The 20,987-nt window shown below is 44.6% G+C and overlaps 1 protein-coding gene across 1 annotated transcript in view; it reads left to right on the forward strand.

Moving 5' to 3' along the window:
* The window catches only part of LOC104589756 (partner of Y14 and mago-like), a 61,847-nt gene extending 43,490 nt beyond the window's left edge, over positions 1-18,357 (forward strand). Inside the window, exon 4 of the mRNA XM_010248178.3 lies at positions 17,956-18,357. Coding sequence (XP_010246480.1) covers positions 17,956-18,099 — 144 coding nt within the window. The 3' untranslated portion in view covers positions 18,100-18,357. The remainder of the gene's footprint in view (positions 1-17,955) is intronic.
* The last annotated feature ends 2,630 nt before the right edge of the window (positions 18,358-20,987 follow it).

Below are 20,987 nucleotides of genomic sequence, written 5' to 3' on the forward strand. Positions count from 1 at the left end.
TTTCTCACTTCCTTTTGTCCTTTTCTTCTACTGTTTTTCTTACCAAAACAGGTCTGAATACCATTGGTTACAGCCAACTTATCTGATTTCTCCATTTCCTGGAAGAATTGAATCTATTGAGCATGTAATCCAAAAAGCTCAGCATACATGATCATAGGCCTTTTTCAAATCTACCTTAAGTAGCACTCCTTCCTCCCCATTCCTCCTTGAGTCAATTAGCTCATTTGCCACTGAAACCCCATCAAGAATCTGCCTCCCATCTACAAAGGCTCCCTAAGTACTTGTCCAGCACCCCTTCACATTCTTTTAGGTAAAACCTTTGCAATCACTCTGTAGACATCACGAATGAGACTGATAGGTCTGAAGTTTTTTGAACTTTCTGCCCCTTTTCTTTTTGGTTATCAATGAAATGAAGGTTCAATTTAAACTTTCTTTTTGGGATACCACAGTTGCTCTTTGTTTGTACCAAACCCCCTCTCCCCACCCCCATAAAGAGAGGCATGGGATGAACAGAAGAAGGTTACAAACTTCCACAGTGCCACATCAGCAGACACATTTTTCTTTTGTAGAAATCAGATTATAAACTTGATAACCTTTGATAGGCTGAGCATTCAAGAAATTTACAATACAGATTTAAGGTCAAGCTTTGTATGGTAAGGACTGGGAATATGAAAAAAGAGAAAAGACTTAAAGGAAATTGAAGACAGTCACAGGAGAGCTAACATGCAACCTGAAGCAGGATTTTGAAATTCAAGACATGAGATGGCATACTATTAAAGAAGTATGCTAGAATGATGCATTACTGTTGAGAAGGCCTTGACCAACTTCCAACATAATAGACTGAACTAAATGCTCTTAAAATTCTCTGAAGCCAAAACCTAGTGGGTGACTCCAATGATAATTAAATCAATAATTACCCAAGGGGAATTAGTGCTATTCATTAAAACCTTGGAAATCCTTTCCTTGCACATACCTAGAAAAATTCAATCAGCATGCATCCCCACATGATCATCTTTGTAGAGTTACAAATGAATTGAATTCAGATTGGATGTACCTAGTTCCAAATTAGTTATTGCTGAGAAGAGATGGATGAACTCTGAGACAAGGTTTTAAAAGTCTAAAGGCATAGTTGAGGCGTAATGGCCCAAAAAGGTGAGGTTTAAGCCTCAAGGCATTGCAAGGCGTAAGCCTCAAAGTTTAAGGAAAAATTAATTTAAGTTTGTAAATTGATGAAAATAACATATGATATGCCAAATTAAAATGATAGAAGGTACACATATCCATAAGCTAAGTTAATAAGCAATAAGCTTCAACATTTAAGCATTAAATAAAATAATAACTAATCAACTAACAATTATAAACATTTTACATTTCATGTAAATAAACCAATTTAGAAGAAAGATCCATTATTATTGTTGAAATAATTTAGTTATTTGTGTTAGGGTCTGTTTGGCTAGTTAAAGTTTTTTTTTTTTTTTTTTTCTGTTATTGTACTCACTTACAACAGGGGCACAAGAGTCTTTTCCCTTCTTATTTCTGCCGCTCTATATAATATAATAGAAGTTGGCGCCGCCAGTACTGTTCCATTGCTCCAAACCTTTTCTTCTTCCTTTCTTCTCTTCTCTCTTTTTCCCTTCTCTTCTCTACTTCCTCATATTTCAATCGGATTTAATGCCAAGATGGTATCAGAGCAAGGCTGTTGAATCTGGGTGACCAAGTTTTCTCTTCAAGTTGCTGAATCTGGGAGGAATAGAGGATTGAATCTGGGCTGATCAAATCAGATCTGCAACTGGTACAACCCTAAAGTTTTCTTTCTTCTTTTATTTCTTTCCTTGGTCGTGTACCAAGTGGAGAACAAATGAATCCAAACCACTGAATGTCGGCAGACTTTTGTGAGGGTTATACCTCTTTTATTTGTTGGATCGTGTGATCCTGTACCTATGAAAAGGTGACTGTAGGTCATAGATGACCTGTTTTCTCTGCTCGTTAGTCTGATTTCATGTGTTAGGATCTCTCTTATTGATTAATGCTGTGGTGGAACTTACTGGAAAACCAGTAGGCTGGGACTGTTCTTCATGCAGATATGAAAATCAGTCTCGTCATAATTCTTCTTTGGAAATTGGTGTTGTTTTTTGTGCTCAGATTAAGTCCAGACCTGAATTGTTGTGTGTGGAGCTTTTGTCGATATAAGGAGGGATCCTAAGTTGAGAGTTTAGATAAAAAAAAAACTGTGTTTACCATGTCGTCTGAGAATTCTGCTACTTCAGAGATTTCAGGGAGCCACAATGGAGTGAGTGGGGGAATGGATATGAATTTCCCCATGGCTGTTATTCCCTTTGATGGTCTGAACTACCTTGAGTGGTCTAGGGGAATAAAACTCTACAGCATTGCTAGGGGGAAAATAGGATACATCAATGGGAGAGTGAAGGAACCGAAGAACAGAAGTGCTGAATATGATAGGTGGAACCAAGAGAATAGTATGGTGATGTCATGGCTCTTGGTTTCCATCCTGCCACAGGTAAGGAAGACTTTTATGTGGGCTGAAACTGTTATGAGCACCCACACCACGCGGCAGCAGTTGAGGCAGCAGCGGCACCGCGCACACACGCCGCGCAGCAGCGGTACCATGAGCCGTGCACGGCACCGCGCAGCAGCGGCACCGCGCGCACACACCGCGTAGCAGCGGCACCGCGCGCACGCACCGCGCACCACGCACAACACCGCGCGCACCACGCGGCGGCAGCACCACGAGCGCGCGCACGCAGCAGCAGCAGAGCGGGGCCCACACGACAGCTCATAGGGTGGGCCCACCCTTATCCAAAAACGTCAAGAGAACGCATGTTTCCCTCATCCCTTATCCCATTCGTCCTTATCTTACCCCCTTTTCTTAGAAGGATTAAAAGCAAGTAGTTTAATTAGGAGTAGGAGTTTGAGTCCGTTAGGACTAGTCTAGCCGAATCCAACAAGGAAACCTCCTCTTGTAATCTCCTATTTAAGGAGACGCTATTATTGAATGAAGTATCGAATTTTGCAATCAAGAAAGGAAGTAAGGAGAGTTCGGTGATCTCTTGGACAAATCACCCCCCACGACAGTCAAAATAGGGCCTGTACGCAAGGCCAAGTGTCACGGGGATAGTTCTGCAGCGGAAGAAACCCGTGCGGCGTCCTGGCCAAGGCAGGCCAGGACAAGCCTTTCTGCGCTTAGAGGCTAGGAGTTGCCCGATGGGATGGCTCCACCAACGTCAGTAGCACTGGATCATGACCTCAAGTCCAATGGCCGGGGCACTCTCCTGGCTCAGACCGGTCCATGGGAGGCGCCGCTTACGTGCTAAAGGGGGACAACCATCATGGAAGGCGACCATGCGCCGATGAGGTGACTTGGCACCGATGTGAAGGGTCTCCTGTATGCCGATGATGACAGGCACCTGTGTGCCATGATGATAGGCAACCGCTTGGGCCGGAACACACCCGTGCGCTAAGGGCAACGGGATAGCTCAATCAGCTTGGGCAAGGGGCTGGCGAGGTAAAGGGACGTGCTTGAGCCGGGCCCGCATGCCAAGCCTCCCTTGAGTATCGGTAGCGCGGTGCCGGTCCAACACTGTCCCCATGAGCAAGTGTGCGCCCATGAGGAACCCTGGTAGCCATGCTAGCCGTTAACCAGGGCCGCCCCGCAAGGGGATGGTCTAGGAGTGCCAAGGTTAGGCACCCAAGGAGGTCGACCACCCCTCCTCAAAGAGTACGTTAAGCTTCTGGTGGTCTGCCTGAAGATGACATCAGTTCTCCCAAAAATCTTACAGGCGAAAATGACGGGCATGTCCCTAACGTAAGCCTGCCAAGCGTAGGCAAGGCTAGGCCTGTGCTGAACCGTAACAGGCTCCCCCACTCAATTCATTGTCGTCCTCGACAATGACTCCTTCCGTGAATGGGCGTTTGAGTCTCGCGCCATCCACTCTTCTGCCAGTTCGGGGCTCGCCTGGCCAACCCGGGTCTTGCCTATATTGGTGTCCATTTATGGGGACGGAACCATTTCACCATGCCGGCCTGCCTGGACTTCGCCCCTTGTGTCGAGGTTACTCAAACCGCGCAATGGCTATGCCGTTGACTGTGAAAGAAGGGCCCTCGAAGAAATGTGTGTGGTGCTTCGCGGAGGTCCGCCCCATGTATCATCTTACCTCAAGGCTCAACCGTCTTCATGGTAGCTTTTCTGTGATGCTACCGAACACGTTGATAGGTCTACTCCTCATGTTGGCGATGACACGGGTACCCTTTTACCATGCTAGCCTGCCGACTTCACCTCGCCCTGCGCGGGTTACTCAAACCTAGCCATGGCTTATGCTCTCTGGGCCCTCGAAACTACGCTTCGCCTCGCCGACTCGGGCTACATCTTCACTCCGAGGGGGCCCCACTGCTGCTGCCTCAAGGAGACCTGACCGCTTCAAACGCGAGTGTGGCAACTTTTACCCATGAGTTGCCGAACATGCACTCGCCTTAAGATGAGCTTCTGCTGCTGCAAGTGTTCAACCTGAAAACTGAGCATGTCCACCTAAAACTTTGCCGGTGTAGGGCCGCCATGCTCCAACGGCTAGCGTAACCGCATTCCTAACAAGGCCCACGCGTCTGCCCCCGCATGAGATCAACAACCAATGCGTCTGCACCCGCAAGGGAAGCTGTTTTAGGGTCATTGGAATGGGAACGCGAACATTGAATGGCCTCTTGATAGGCCTGATCTGAATTCTGCTCAGGTAGTGTACCCACATTCCTATCAAGGCTCACGCGTCTGCCACCGCATGAGGACAACAACCAAAGCGTTTGCAACCGCAAGGGAAGCTGTTTTAGTGTCATTGGAATGGGGACACGAACTATGAAATGGCCTCTTGCCAGGCCTGATTTGAATTCTGCTCGATCCTGGGTGGAGGTGACTAGGGACCGCACCCCACAAAATGCTGCTTGTCGAAATGATCGCTTCAACTGGCTCTGGGCTAATCTGCTGAAAACCAACTGCTGTTGCAATTAGCCAACTTGCTCTGATACCAACTGTCACGGGGATAGTTCTGCAGCGGAAGAAACCCGTGCGGCGTCCTGGCCAAGGCAGGCCAGGACAAGCCTTTCTGCGCTTAGAGGCTAGGAGTTGCCCGATGGGATGGCTCCACCAACGTCAGTAGCACTGGATCACGACCTCAAGTCCAATGGCCGGGGCACTCTCCTGGCTCAGACCGGTCCATGGGAGGCGCCGCTTACGTGCTAAAGGGGGACAACCATCATGGAAGGCGACCATGCGCTGATGAGGTGACTTGGCACCGATGTGAAGGGTCTCCTGTATGCCGATGATGACAGGCACCTGTGTGCCATGATGATAGGCAACCGCTTGGGCCGGAACACACCCGTGCGCTAAGGGCAACGGGATAGCTCAATCAGCTTGGGCAAGGGGCTGGCGAGGTAAAGGGACGTGCTTGAGCCGGGCCCGCATGCCAAGCCTCCCTTGAGTATCGGTAGCGCAGTGCCGGTCCAACACTGTCCCCATGAGCAAGTGTGCGCCCATGAGGAACCCTGGTAGCCATGCTAGCCGTTAACCAGGGCCGCCCCGCAAGGGGATGAAGGTCTAGGAGTGCCAAGGTTAGGCACCCAAGGAGGTCGACCACCCCTCCTCAAAGAGTACGTTAAGCTTCTGGTAGTCTGCCTGAAGATGACATCAGTTCTCCCAAAAATCTTACAGGCGAAAATGACGGGCATGTCCCTAACGTAAGCTTGCCAAGCGTAGGCAAGGCTAAGCCTGTGCTGAATCGTAACACAAGGGCAAGGAAAGGTCCGAGGCTCTGACGGCGGAACGACCCGTGACACGATCCTACGCTCGGGCCCATAACATCTTGGTATCAGAGCCAACCGTCATGAGAGAACAGGAGCCGCTGTCTTGTAGAGTCCATGAACTGGAGCATAGGCTCACTGAAACCAGTATGGAGGTCCGAGAGGTCAAGGAGGACGTTCGGGAGCTACGTCGCCTGTTAGAAGCGTTCCTCTCCAACAAAGATAAGAACTCGGAAGGGCTAGCCTCTACCAGCAGTCGCCGCACGGATGGGACAGGATCAACCAACGAACATCAAGCCGCAGCACCGATGGCTGCAGTTGTTCCCAAATACAGCCGGTTTGAATTTCCATCTTACGACGGCACCGGAGACCCGTTAGGATGGTTGTACCGCTGCGAGCAGTTCTTCCGCAGCCAGCGCACGGATGACAGAGACAAGGTCAGCCTGGCAGCCTTCCACCTTATGGAAGAGGCACAACTTTGGTTCTACCGCGTGGAGCAAGAAGAACCAGGGCTCAGCTGGGAGCAGTTCAGGTCCTATTGCCTCCTTAGGTTTGGACCCCCAATGACGAGCAACCCGCTGGGAGAGCTCATCAATCTCAAGCAAGGGGGAACCGTGGCTGAATACCAACGCCAGTTCCAAACCCTGCTTGCCAGAGCAGCCACAGTTAGGCCAGATCAACAAGTGGACATGTTCACAGCAGGGCTGATAGAGCCCCTAAGGGTAGACGTTGAGATGCAGCATCCCCCTAATCTGGTTACAGCAATGAACCTCGCCCGCGCCTTTGAGCGAAAGATGCAGCTCGCTCAGGGACCCTCTAGCATTAGACGGCCAGCCACGACTTGGGCACCGTCGAGGCCAGCGGGAGTGTCTACCCCTGCGCCCAGCAGAGAACAGAGGACCCACCCGGGTTACCCCTCCAGACCGGTATCACAGACAGGGAGCAGCAGGGTGTCACCCCCCATCAGGCGCCTGTCCCGAGCCGAGATGGCAGAACGGCGCGCGAAGGGACAATGTTTCAACTGTGATGATCTATACTCCGCAGGGCATAGATGCAAGAAACTGTTCTGCCTTCTAGTAGACGAGACGGAAGAGGATGAGGAAGAGCCGTCACCAACTGAACCAGAGATCTCGCTCCACGCCATCACGGGTATCAGAACCTCCCAGACAATGCAGCTAAAGGCTCTAGTGACGAGGAGACCCATGCGCATTCTGGTGGACTCCGGGAGCACCCACAACTTCATCAGCAATCAGGCGGCCCGCGAGCTAGAGTTGCCCATGGAAGCCAGGCCACAACTACAGGTAGCCGTGGCAAATGGGGAAAGAGTGCACAGCCCCGGTATCTGTAGGAACACCGAAATTCAGGTGGGAAAAGAATCCTTCCGGGCAGATTTATTTGTACTATCCTTGGACGAATTTGACATCGTCCTAGGCGTCAAATGGCTGATCACCTTAGGCCCAATTCTGTGGGACTTCGCTGCCCTGACTATGACTTTCCACTTGGATGGCAAACCAGTTACCTGGCAGGGAACCAGGACAAGGACCAAGACACAATTGCATGCACTCCAGGGGGAGAATTCGCACGCCACGGATGTGGAGAGACTTCTCACCGATTACTCGGTTGTTTTCCAAGAACGCAAGGGCCTCCCCCCTCCTAGAGCCTGCGACCACCGGATCCCTCTAATTGTAGGGTCAGACCCGGTCGTGGTGCGACCCTATCGCTACCCCCACCGGCAGAAAGATGAGCTAGAGAAGCAATGCGCAGACATGCTACAGCAGGGGATCATTCGGCCCAGCCACTCCCCTTTTTCCTCCCCAGTTCTGTTGGTACCCAAAAAGGAGGGAACTTGGAGATTTTGTGTAGACTATAGGGAACTCAACAGCCGAACCATCAAGGATAAGTTCCCGATCCCCATCGCAGATGAATTATTGGACGAACTCCACGGTGCATAGTTCTTCTCAAAGTTAGACCTCAGATCGGGCTATTTCCAGGTCAGGATGTCTTCTGCGGATGTAGAGAAGACAGCCTTTAGGACGCATCATGGCCACTTCGAGTTCCTAGTTATGCCATTCGGCCTCTGCAACGCCCCTTCCACATTCCAGGCTCTGATGAATGAAGTCTTCCACTCTCAACTCCGAAAGTATGTACTAGTCTTCTTCGACGACATCTTGGTCTATAGCAAGTCGTGGGTGGAACATATACAACACCTAAGGATCGTGCTCGAGCTCCTTAAGCAACACCGACTCTTCCTTAAAAGATCCAAGTGCTCCTTTGGGGAACACCAAGTCCTTTACCTTGGACATGTAATCAGCGGACAAGGTGTATCGGTAGACAGCTCCAAGGTGCAGGCCATTAAGGACTGGCCCCGGCCACAGTCCGCCAAGGCCCTCCGCGGGTTCCTAGGGCTAACAGGGTATTACCGAAAGTTCGTCCAGAACTACGGCCTGCTAGGAGCCCCGCTTACCAACCTGCTCAGGAAAAACGCATTCCACTGGGATAGCACAGCCGAGGCAGCCTTCGTAGGCCTAAGGGAAGCCCTCTCCTCCACACCAGTCCTCCAGCTACCGAACTTCGACCTTGAGTTCACAGTCGAGTGTGACGCTTCTGGCACGGGCATAGGAGCCATCCTTCAACAGCAAGGGCACCCGACAGCCTTTTTCAGCCGCAAGCTAGCTGACCGCCATCTCAAACTACCCGCCTATGAACGCGAGCTCATTGGCCTGGCCAAGGCAGTACAACACTGGAGGCCGTACTTGTGGGGCAGACCCTTCGTCGTCAAGACAGACCACTATAGCCTCAAGTACTTGCTGGAACAACGGCTGACCACCTCTCCACAGCAACATTGGGTCAGCAAACTTTTGGGGTTTGACTTCCGAGTGGACTACAAGGCAGGATCCCTGAACGGCGCAGCAGATGCCCTATCCCAACGAGAGGAAGACAGTATGGTCCTCCATGCAATCTCCCAACCAAGAGCCACCCTGCTAGAAGACATCCGGAATGCACTGCCGCAGTCTTCCGAATGGAACGACCTAGTCCAACAAATACAGTCAGGGTCTACTAACCCAAACTGGGCCTTCCACGATGGGCTGATATTTTACAAAAAGAGGATATACCTACCAGCCGATTGCCCCCTCATCCCCTCCATCATCGCCAGCATACACCAATTGACTCACGAGGGCATTCAGAAAACGTTGCATCGCATTCACACTGACTTCCACTGGCAAGCCATGAGGGCCTCGGTACGGGACTTTATCCAGAACTGTGCGGTGTGCCAACAACAAAAATGGGAGAATCTGCACCCCGCAGGCCTGCTCCAACCCCTCTCCCTCCCAACACAGATATGGGCCGATATTGCCATGGATTTCATCGAAGGGCTGCCCAAGGTCGGAGGGAAGTCAGTACTGTTCGTGGTAGTAGACCGGTTCTCCAAATATGCTCACTTCCTCCCTTTATCCCATCCCTATACCGCAGTCTCGGTCGCCCATACGTTCTTCACCCACATTTTCCGCTTACATGGACTCCCCGAGTCCATCGTCAGTGACCGGGACCCAATCTTCACAAGCACATTCTGGAAGGAGCTCTTTAGATTACAAGGCACGGCCCTCTCCTTCTCCTCAGCCTACCATCCACAGTCAGACGGCCAAACAGAGGTGGTGAACCGGACAATTGAGATGTACCTTCGCTGCTTTGTGGGAGACCAGCCACGGCGCTGGGTGGAGTACCTCCCATGGGCTGAATACTGCTACAATACATCTTATCACTCCTCCCTTGGAATGACCCCCTTCAGAGTGGTGTATGGTCGAGACCCTCCGCGCCTTCTGTCCTACGAACCGGGCTCAACGCGGCTGGAAGAAGTGGACTGCAGCCTGCAAGCTCGCGACGCCCTCCTGGCCGAGGTCTCCTTGCGCTTACAGCAAGCACAGACGCGTATGAAAAACGCCTATGATCAGTAGCACCGCGAAGTCACCTTCGAACCAGGGCAGTACGTTTGGCTGAAACTCCGACCATACAGGCAGCTGTCCCTCAGGCGCCGGGGGCCCCCTAAGCTGGCCCCCAAATTCTACGGGCCTTTCAAGGTTTTAAGGAAGATAGGAAAGGTAGCTTATCAACTCGAGCTTCCGGAGCACAGCAGGATCCACGACGTCTTCCATGTATCCCTCTTAAAGCTTTACGTTGGCACTCCACCCGACCATGTACCTCCCCTACCCCCATTGCAGGACGGCAGACCTATCCTCCAGCCCCGCGCCCTCGTCGGGTCCCGTGTCTAGCAAGGCACCCTCGAGGTTTTGGTCGAATGGGAGGACCTTCCCCCAGCAGAGGCAACTTGGATCCCCTGGACCGACCTCCACAATGCTTATCCAAACCTCGAGCTTGAGGACAAGCTCGTAGTCCAGGAGGGGAGTGATGTTATGAGCACCCACACCATGCGGCAGCAGTTGAGGCAGCAGCGGCACCGCGCACACACGCCGCGCAGCAGCGGTACCATGAGCCGCGCACGGCACCGTGCGCACGCACCGCGCAGCAGCGGCACCGCGCGCACACACCGCGTAGCAGCGGCACCGCGCGCACGCACCGCGCACCACGCACAACACCGCGCGCACCACGCGGCGGCAGCACCACGAGCGCGCGCACGCAGCAGCAGCAGAGCGAGGCCCACACGACAGCTCATAGGGTGGGCCCACCCTTATCCAAAAACGTCAAGAGAATGCATGTTTCCCTCATCCCTTATCCCATTCGTCCTTATCTTACCCCCTTTTCTTAGAAGGATTAAAAGCAAGTAGTTTAATTAGGAGTAGGAGTTTGAGTCCGTTAGGACTAGTCTAGCCGAATCCAACAAGGAAACCTCCTCTTGTAATCTCCTATTTAAGGAGACGCTATTATTGAATGAAGTATCGAATTTTGCAATCAAGAAAGGAAGTAAGGAGAGTTCGGTGATCTCTTGGACAAATCACCCCCCACGACAGTCAAAATAGGGCCTGTATGCAAGGCCAAGGGCAAGGAAAGGTCCGAGGCTCTGACGGCGGAACGACCCGTGACACGATCCTACGCTCGGGCCCATAACAGAAACTGCTTGTGAGATATGGGAACAAGCAAAGTCCACCTATTCAGAGCAGAGACACTATGCCAAGATATACCAACTGCAAGCTGAATCGCCTACTTGCAAGCAGGGGGAGAGGAGTCTCTCGATGTACTATTCTGATTTGACATCGATATGGAAAGAACTTGATCACTACCAGAATGTGAATTGGAAGTGTGATGAAGATGCAAAGGCGTATAAGTCACTTGTATCTCAGCAACGGGTCTTTGCCTTCCTCCTAGGGCTGAATCCTTCATCTGAGTCCATCAGGGTGCAGATCTTGGGTAGTAAAGACTTGCCATCAGTTCAGGAGGTGTATGCCTTAGTGCAGTCAGAAGAGAGTAGAAGTGTGATGAATTGTGTAGAGGGGGAGTCAGTTGCCCTAGCTGTCCAGGGAAATTTAGATACAAATGTCGGAGGTGCTTTTAAGAAAGGTGACTCTCAGAAGAGAACAGATGATGAGAGTAAATTTTGGTGCACTCACTGCCAGAAGACAAGACACACTAGAGATACATGTTGGGATCTCCATGGAAAACCTAAATGGGCACAGGATTTGGGTAAGAAGTCAACACCTGATCAGGGCAAGAAACCAAGTCAGTAGAATAAGAAAAAGTATAACTCAGCTAATATGGCATCTCCAAATACTAGTACATTGGTAACTCAGGAGAGGCATCCCAGTTCTGACCCTAAGTAAAATTATCAACTCCTTTCATGACCATTTGGAATTGTATGGTAGGACTCTCTGCCAGATGGATTCTGGTCCTACTCCCTTTACCTCTTTCGCGTCTACATCAGGTAACGTTGCCACTGCCTTCCATGTGTTATTGACTCTGGAGCCTCAAACCACATGACCGGTACGTCAAATTTATTTTAGACATATAACCTTCTCTCTAGGAGAGGTAAGGTGAGACTAGCTGATGGTTCTTTCTCTACCATAGCTGGCCAAGGTACCATACCTCTCCCACTCGGCCTTACCCTTTCTAATGTACTGCATGTTCCGAAATTACCTATAAATTTGTTGTCCTTTAGTAGTATAACTCACTCCTTGAACTGTTTAGTCACTTTCTTTCCGTCTTCATGTGTGTTTCAGGATGGCCTCGGGGAAGACGATTGGTAGATGAAGCATGATGGATGGTCTCTACGTGTTGGAGAATAAAGCTGGTCTTGTGGCTACAGAGTCCATGAGTTTGTCCAGTGAGAGTCAAGCCTATTTATGGCATAGTCGTCTTGGTCATCTTTCTTTTGAGTCATTAAAAGTTATGTTCCCAAAGTTGTTTGAATCCTTCTCAGTGAGTTAGTTACAATGTCAGACATGTCAATTGAGTAAACATTGTAGAAGTTCTTTTCCTTTGAGAAATAAAAGATCTGAATTTCCATTTCATATTGTTTATTCTGATGTTTGGGGCCCTGTTACTCTACCTATTGAGGCTGGATATAAGTACTTCATTACCTTGATTGATGATTACTCTAAATACACTTGGGTTTACCCTATGTGATCTAGAGATGAAGTGCCAAAAATTGTGAAAGACTTTCAACGCATGGTTTTCACTTAGTTCCAAACTGAAATCCATATCTTCCAGTCGGACAATGCGAAGGAATACTTCCATAGTGATCTCACGGAGTTTTTGCTTCGAGTGGGTCACTTCAACGAAGCTCTTGTGCTAGGACACCCCAACAAAACGATACTGCTGAACGAAAGAACCGTCACCTTCTCGAAGTAGCTCGTGGCTTATTAATTCATATGAATGTGCCAAACCGTTTTTGGATGGATGCAGTTTTGTGTGCTACATACATCATCAACCGTATGCCATCTCTGTTACTAGAGTATAAGGCCCCACATCAACTTCTGTTTCCTACAGTTCCATTGTCCACCATTCCGATGCATGTTTTCGGGTGTCATTGCTTTGTCCATAACTTGTCCCCTACTCGAGGTAAGCTTGATCCTCGGGCTATTCCTTGTGTTTTCCTTGGTTACCCTTTATCTCAAAAGGGGTATCGTTGCTATGATCCTACCTCTCGCAAGTACTATGTCTCCGTTGATGTATCCTTCTTTGAGAATCAACCTTTCTTCTCGGTTTCTCCTCAGGGGGAGAGTAGGGTTGAGGAGAAACAGGCGGCTCAAACTCAACTACCTTCTTTACCCAATCCTCCTCCATTCCGTGTCTTTCATCATCGCCATAAAAGCCAGCAGAGTTCAAGAGCCGTGGAACCTGACACTATGCAACCAACATCATCGGATTCGCCAAAGGTAGATCCTTCTCATCAGCCAGGTACACTTGCTCCTATTGATATGTTTGTTCCTCTCAATGTTGATTCCCCTGTCATCAATGATCTTGATGTTCCTATTGCTAAGAGAAAGGGTGTTAGATCTTGTACCACTAATCATCCTATCTCTAATTTCCTATCCTATGATCACATTTCACCTCCATTTCGTGCATTCATCTCTTCTGTGGACAGTGTCCCCGTTCCTAAGAATGTGGCAAAAGCTTTATCTAAACCTGAATGGACAAATGCAATGCAGGAAGAAATTGATACATTACACAAAAATGACACTTGGGAGTTGGTGGATCTTCCTGAAGGGAAGGAACCAGTGGGTGTTCACAGTGAAACACAAGGCTGATGGAATTGTTGAAAGGTACAAGGCTAGACTGGTAGCAAGAGGTTTTACACAGGTATATGGAGTGGACTATGCAGAGACTTTTGCTTCAGTAGCTAAGATGAACTCTATCAGGATTCTTCTTTCATTGGTAGCAAATCTTGACTGGGAACTTCACCAATTGGACATAAAAAATGCTTTATTGAATGGTGACTTGGAAGAGGAAGTGTACATGACCCAACCTCTAGGTTTTTGTGCCAAAGGCAGTGAACAAAAAGTGTGCAGGTTAAAAAAATCTTTATATGGGTTGAAACAATCACCTTGGGCTTGGTTTAGTAAGTTCCACTTAGCAGTTCAACAGATGGGGTTCAAACAATGCTAGTCAGATCACACTCTATTTGTTAAAAAAGGTGAAAGGAAAATTGCAGCTCTAATTGTGTATGTGGATGACATAGTGATCATAGGAGATTGGGAGGCTGAAATACGGAGACTAAAAAAATTCTTAGCCACTCAATTTGAGGTGAAAGATCTAGACCCCTTACGTTATTTCCTTGGAATTGAAGTTGCTCACTCTCACAAGGGCATCTTTATTTCCCAATGGAAATATGTACTAGATCTACTAGAAGATACATGCAAGTTGGGGGTAAAACCAATTGACTCACCAATTGAATCTAATCACCAGTTGGGAGATAGTCAGGGAGAGTTTTTGAAAGATATGAAGAAGTTCTAGAGACTCGTAGGGAGACTCTTGTATTTTTTTATGACTAGGCCTGATATTGCTTATGCAGTGAGTGTCCTTAGTCAGTTCATGCACAATCCTAGGACAACTCACTTTGAAGTTGCAGGGAGGATCCTTAGATACCTCAAGAAGTTTCCCAGAGCTGGTTTGTTGTTCCAGAAACATGGACACTTAAAGGTGGAAGTATATACTGATGCTGATTGGGTAGGAGCAGTTGATGACTGAAAGTCTACCAGTGGGTATTGTGCCTTTGTAGGAGGAAACCTGGTCACATGGAGAAGTAAAAAACAAAGTGTGGTGGCTAGATCTAGTGCTGAAGCAGAATATAGAGCGACGTCTCATGGGGTTGCTGAAATCATGTGGATAAGAAATCTGTTAGGTGAACTGGGTTTTGTAGTGAGCAACCCTATGTCACTCTGTTGTGACAATAAAGCTGCCATCAATATTGCTGTTAATCCAGTCCTGCATGATAGGACGAAACACATTGAAGTGGACAAGCATTTTATTAGAGAGAAACTTGTAAATGGAGAAGTGTGTACTCCATATGTCAGCTCAGAAGAACAACTTGCAGATATCTTCACCAAAGGTCTTTTTCATGTGTGGCACAATGATTTGTGTGATAAGTTGGGCATGATTGACATCTATGCTCCAACTTGAGGGGGAGTATTGAAATAATTTAGTTATTTGTGTTAGGGTCTGTTTGGCTAGTTAAAGTTTTTTTTTATTTTCTGTTATTGTACTCACTTACAGCAAGGGCACAAGAGTCTTTTTCCTTCTTATTTCTGCCGCCCTATATAATATAATAGAAGCTGGCACCACCGGTACTGTTCCATTGCTCCAAACCTTCTTCCTTTCTTTCTTCTTCTCTTCTCTTTTCTTCCCTTCTCTTCTCTACTTCCTCATATTTCAATCGGATTTATTTTCAAGAATTATTATTATTATTATTATTATTAAAAAGAAAAAAAATCCATTAGTAGATGAAATGAGAAAAATAACAAACTTGGGACATTACATTTAGAATAATGGAAAAATCTCACTTAATTTATCCAAAAGAAACTAAGAACTTGATTAGCCCTTTTTGCATTGAACTCTCTTAAAACACTAAGAAAGACCAATAGAGTTTGATTTGCCTTATTGGTTTTTCTTTTTTATTCTTTTTTATTTAGGCTGTAATTATTGAACTAATTTTACTATTTTTTCTATTTTTCTATATGTTTTAAATTACAAAAATGTATATTTTTGCATTAATTTACTAAGTAATCATTGATACTTGAGGCTTACGCCTTTTTACACCTCATGCCTTGAGGCTTGAGGCTTACACCTCATTCTAACAAAGGCTTAAGCTTCACATCAAAGTTGTGAGGCTTAAGCCTTGAGGCAAAATCTGTGTGCCTCACCTCAAGGTGTACGCCTCACACCTCAAGGCTTAAGCCTTTAAAACAATGCTCTGAGATAAGTAGCATGTAGTCTTCAAACCGGGGCTGGTGCATATTTTGTAAGTATAGGGCACAAGGGCCTTTTAGCACCTGAGGTGCAAAGCAAGGTGTGTGTCATTTTGAAGCCAGGCACAAAATGCAAACCTAAAATTTAAAAGAAATTAATTGTTTTAAAAACCTTATTATTTCTTATTAAAATACATAAACTGAAAAATATAATGTTTAAAACTTATTTTTGAGTGAAAGCAAAAATATTTGGATTGTACTAAGAGTTTCAAGCACTCAACAATTCTAGTATGTGAAACTTTCTAACCCTAGGAGACCAGCCCTTCATCTGTGAAATCCCCTTGAGGCAAGTCAACAAAAGAAAATGTTGGGGTTTAGGGCTTGCCCCCCCAACCTAAATTTTTGTCTTGTGAATATAAAGAGATTAGTGTTGTGATTTTAGCCATAGTTCATTCTATTTTTGGATTAGGTATCATATGTGAGTTGTACTATTGTTGCTTCTTTAGTAAAAAATATGCTATTTGAGATCCTATTTGTAAGAAATAAGACTTACAGTTAACCTTTTTATACAGTTAATACAATATACTTCTACTCAAAAAATATTATTTGAATGGTCTTTATTTTTTTATTTTAAAAATTAGTAGACTATTACTAGTGCAGAAACAAATAAAAAATTTAAGGTAATGCAGAAGTCAATAAACTATTACAAAGGTGTAAAACACAAGAATCTAATAAAAAGCAATTTTAAAAAGATGCACACCTGGACTGAGGCCAAAGGCACACCAGGACATGCCCTTTGAGAGGGGCTGTGCCTTGGTTTAGGTAAGGCACATGCTTTGAAATGTGCCTCACTTGTGCAACTAGGTCCACCATAGGTGTGCTTTTTAAGACACTGGGCTGGTGGAATTCTTCATTAACTCGAGGCTTTTGCTTCCAGGCAAGGATCAAAATTTTGACACGATATGCCTTGTATCGGGCGTATCACATCATATCTTTTGGTTCCCGATACACCTGTTTTACTGGTGTTTTCGGGAACCCATTCTTTTTTAGAATATATATATATATATATATATATATATATATATATATATATATATATATATATTTGAAGATATATCTTGATGTACATTATTAGTATAGCCCTTGTTGTACAGTATATATATATATATATATATATATTTGAAGATATATCTTGATGTACATTATTAGTATAGCCCTTGTTGTACAGTATTCTTATTATTTTACTTGTTCTTTTTATCTGTCCTATCGTTCAAAGTGCCGATACACAGAGGTGAATCGATACTTTGTCATTGATTTAGCTAGCTCTTAAGCAGTTTACCCAAATGTTAGATTAATATGGATGCTTCACAAAGTGGCAATTGTTTTTCATTGTAACCTGTAACCTTACCTGTGGTAGGTTGTGATTCTACCTTCTCGTTTTGCATCTTTTGTCCTCCTCTTAGTATAATGCTCCAATTATTTAAAAATGAAAATGAAAATATGATGAATGAAAAGGAAAATATGGTTAATATTTCAATTGGTTCTAGAGTAGTAATGATAAAAAAATTGATTCTAGAGTTGCCTGCTATCTAGTCAACATAGGTTTTGTCTGGTAAAGATGTAGCATAAAGATTTGCAGCATCATGTAGTGTCGTTAGTAAATCTGAACAATCATTGTAGTCATTTTTGTGGAGTGTTATGTTTGTAATGAAAGTTAGCAAAAATTAGCATGGTTAATTATGCTCCCATTTGGTGCCAATGGAGATGCATTGACCAATTTCGGACAACATAGGCTGTGTCTCTACCTGCATACATATGATGCCTACAGTCACTGATTTCTGTGACGTGGACTAACAAGGAAAATTTAGGCACAGATTGAACATCCTCTGAATTGACAATGCAATAGCCCTGCCCATGTAAACCAAATATCTTAACCTTCTATTGCACTTTCTCCACAAATAACGTATTTTAATTTTCTAGGATATTTTCAAATAACATGGGTGAGAAAAATGCCATCATTAAGGAGATTATTGCACAAAAGCACTTAACTTGAAGAGTTTAGTAGTGAAATGCACCCTCTCATTTTGAGCTTCCACCTTAAGCTACTGCAAAATAAAATGCAGAAGCAAAGATGGTGAACTTTCTTTGCCTAAAAAGCAAATCTGGCTTCTTTCTCTCTTCCTCTTATACAGGACATTTCAACATTACGTAAATAAAGTGGTAATAAGTGAAGGAAATGGTATTTAAGGTTATGCATTTCAGCTTTTATTAATTAACCTGAAAGTGTGCTAATTTGCAGATTCGACTCACGGAAGCTCAACAGCAGAAAACTGATCAGAAAGATATGAAGCCAGAGCAGTTAGACAAGGTGGCAAAATTAGAAGGTTGGCGTCAGGAGCTAAAGATTCTGGAGGAGAAGAAAGCAGAACTTGCAGCATCATGAGGTGAAGATCGTGATTGTCTGAGGAAACCGTGTAGTATCTCTTCTGTATGGGTTCTAATCCTTCTTGGGCATTTGGAGGATCCTTTTCTGTTTGTTCTGGTTGTGAATGGACTTCTAGGACAACAATAAAAATTCAGTGTTTGTGAACGAACCTGTTTCTGATTGTTTAAACTATTCAGACTTCTCTACCATTGCCATTTAAGCGATTTTCTTTTTCTTTGTAGATCTTCAAAGATATTAGTTCTTAAGTTCTCTGAATTACTTCCAACTCAAGCTCGTTTTTGGATCAGATAATTAAGTACACTTCTAAGATGGTCCTTGTTAGGAACTCACCATTTCAAGAGGGGTAAAACATGGAAGTTGCGGAAAAGGGAGTTCGTTTGCCATTGGCAGAATGATGGGTTCCATTATTGCAGGCCATTCTCATCTCTTTTAAATCATGAATCTCCCTCGCATGAAGGAGTGGAAGATGAATTCGGCTTCGGTCAGGTGAAGCCCGCTCCAACAGCCTTTACAGCCCTGACAGAAGATGGGGCCATGTCTTAGACTCATGCAACCCAACATTTAGAGCATCAATGTCTTTAGGCTATAGTCTCCCACCATTCAGATATGTGACATTTTCATTTTTCTAAAAAGTTAAAACACGAGGCATTTTTTAAGAAGTTGTGAAAGTCCATAACCCATTACCACCATTCAGACAAGTGGTCTTCTCATTTTCTAGAAAGCTAAACACATTACAGCCCTGACAGAAGATGGGGCCATGTCTTAGATTCATGCAACCCAACATTTAGAGCATCAATGTCTTTAGGCTATAGTCTCCCACCATTCAGATATGTGACATTTTCATTTTTCTAAAAAGTTAAAACACGAGGCATTTTTTAAGAAGTTGTGAAAGTCCATAACCCATTACCACCATTCAGACAAGTGGTCTTCTCATTTTCTAGAAAGCTAAACACATGGCAATTTCTGAGAATTTTCTGTTAATGCCCACAACCCACTACCAAGCTACAGCCTCTTACCATTTAGACATGTGACCTTTCTCATTTTTCTTGATAGCTAGACACGTGGCATTTTCTGAGTTGCTTTTTAAACCCACTACCACCATTTAGACATGTGGCATCCTATTAATTCAAGAAATATGATTCAAAAAGAGGGTAGTTTCAATCCTAAACATTCTTAATAGACATTTATTTATTAGTTTAACACATGTTTATCCATAGTCTATTAAATACAAATGGTGGGACCCATTAAAAGATTACCATAAACCTAAGTTTATTTTTAAATGATTTTTTTTCAAAAAGAAAATACTTTATTAATTACAAACTTGATTTAACTTTTAGGAAGCAACCTAATTTAACTTTTAAAATTAAATAACTCAAAATAGATATATTAGATAAATAGTAAATACTAAATAAAGTGGGTTGTTGTTTACAAATAAGATCTCATTTAATATCTTAAATCAAATTAAAAAAAAAAACATAAATTAATAATGGTTTTCAAATAAAATAGGTGAGGATAGATTGTCAATTACAAAGATGCAAGACCCATATTAGTTTTTTTTAATTTATTTTTTGATAACTAAATAGTAAACTTCAAACTAAATTATACACACATTTAGTTACCCCGTACTAAGTACGGGGGTCATTCTCTAGTTGGTAGATAAAAGCTAATACATAGTGGTTTCTCGAGGTTATAAGCACGAGTACGGGTGTAATTGAAGCAAGTAAAGTCGAGGAGTGGGCTACTCGAGCTTGACTTTGACTCATAATCTAGAGCTTGAGTCGACACCTGCGAGCTATCGAGGTTGGCTCAACTCAAACTGATTATAAATAAATTAATATTAAAAGTAAAAAATAAATCAATATCAAGAATTAATATTTATTCATATTATAAATTATTGACAATTAATTTGGCCACAAGGGAGGAAATCGAAAGTTGTTGGAGACGTCGGTTAATAGGGAGCCACCTTAGGCTTAGAGAGTCACCTCTGTTTGGCACTTCGGCTGTTAAGGGGGACCTGCGTTCAGAAGAAATGTCAGAGGCCTTGGGGTGATATCCCAGAGGTGTGGACTCTGATGGTTAAGTCAGTAATGCCAAGAAAAGACGAAAGAGAAGACTTGGAGAGCTCTTGAGACGTGTTATGAGATGAGGTGATGTGATGTGAAGTGTGCCAAGGTGTCCAATGTGTGTAATATCGAGTGTAATGCAGTGTTTTGTTGTGTGGTTAAACGAAGAAGGGGCTCACCTATTTAGAAGGGATGGGCTTCATCCAAGAATCGACACGTCGCTCACATGTGGTCAAAGCTCAGCCCACTTGTTATGTTCGTGGTTGACATGCTGTGTAATATGTGTGTATACGTTGTATGCACGTGGTAGGTAGAAGTACTTTTATGAAAGTACTTTTATGAAACACTTTTACGAAAACACATTTACGAAAGAACTTTTACTAAAGTAATATTATAAAAGCTCTTCTACGAAAGTAATTTTATAAAAGTGCTTTTACAAAAGCACTTTTATAAAAGCACTTCTATGAAAGTACTTTTATAAAAGTACTTTTACAAAAGCACTTCTATGAAAGTACTTTCACAAAAGCACTTATACGAAAGTACTTTTATAAAAGCACTTTTACAAAAGTACTTTAAAAGCACTTTTACAAAAGTACTTTAAAAGCACTTTTATAAAAGTGCTTTTTCAATGCCAAAAGGGTATATTTTTGTAATTTTTAGATTTTCTTTTATATGTTGTATTTTTTATATAATTTTTGATATTTCATTCAGTTTGAATTGGATTCAATATAGTCCATTTACATTTTAATGGATTGGATTGGATTTGGACTGGATTGGGTCTAGTCCATTTGTAAGTTAACTCACATTGGACTGGATCGGGTT

The sequence above is a fragment of the Nelumbo nucifera genome, chromosome 1 (genome assembly GCF_055504915.1).
Source record: "Nelumbo nucifera cultivar China Antique chromosome 1, China Antique-T2T, whole genome shotgun sequence".
Classification (NCBI taxonomy): domain Eukaryota; kingdom Viridiplantae; phylum Streptophyta; class Magnoliopsida; order Proteales; family Nelumbonaceae; genus Nelumbo; species Nelumbo nucifera.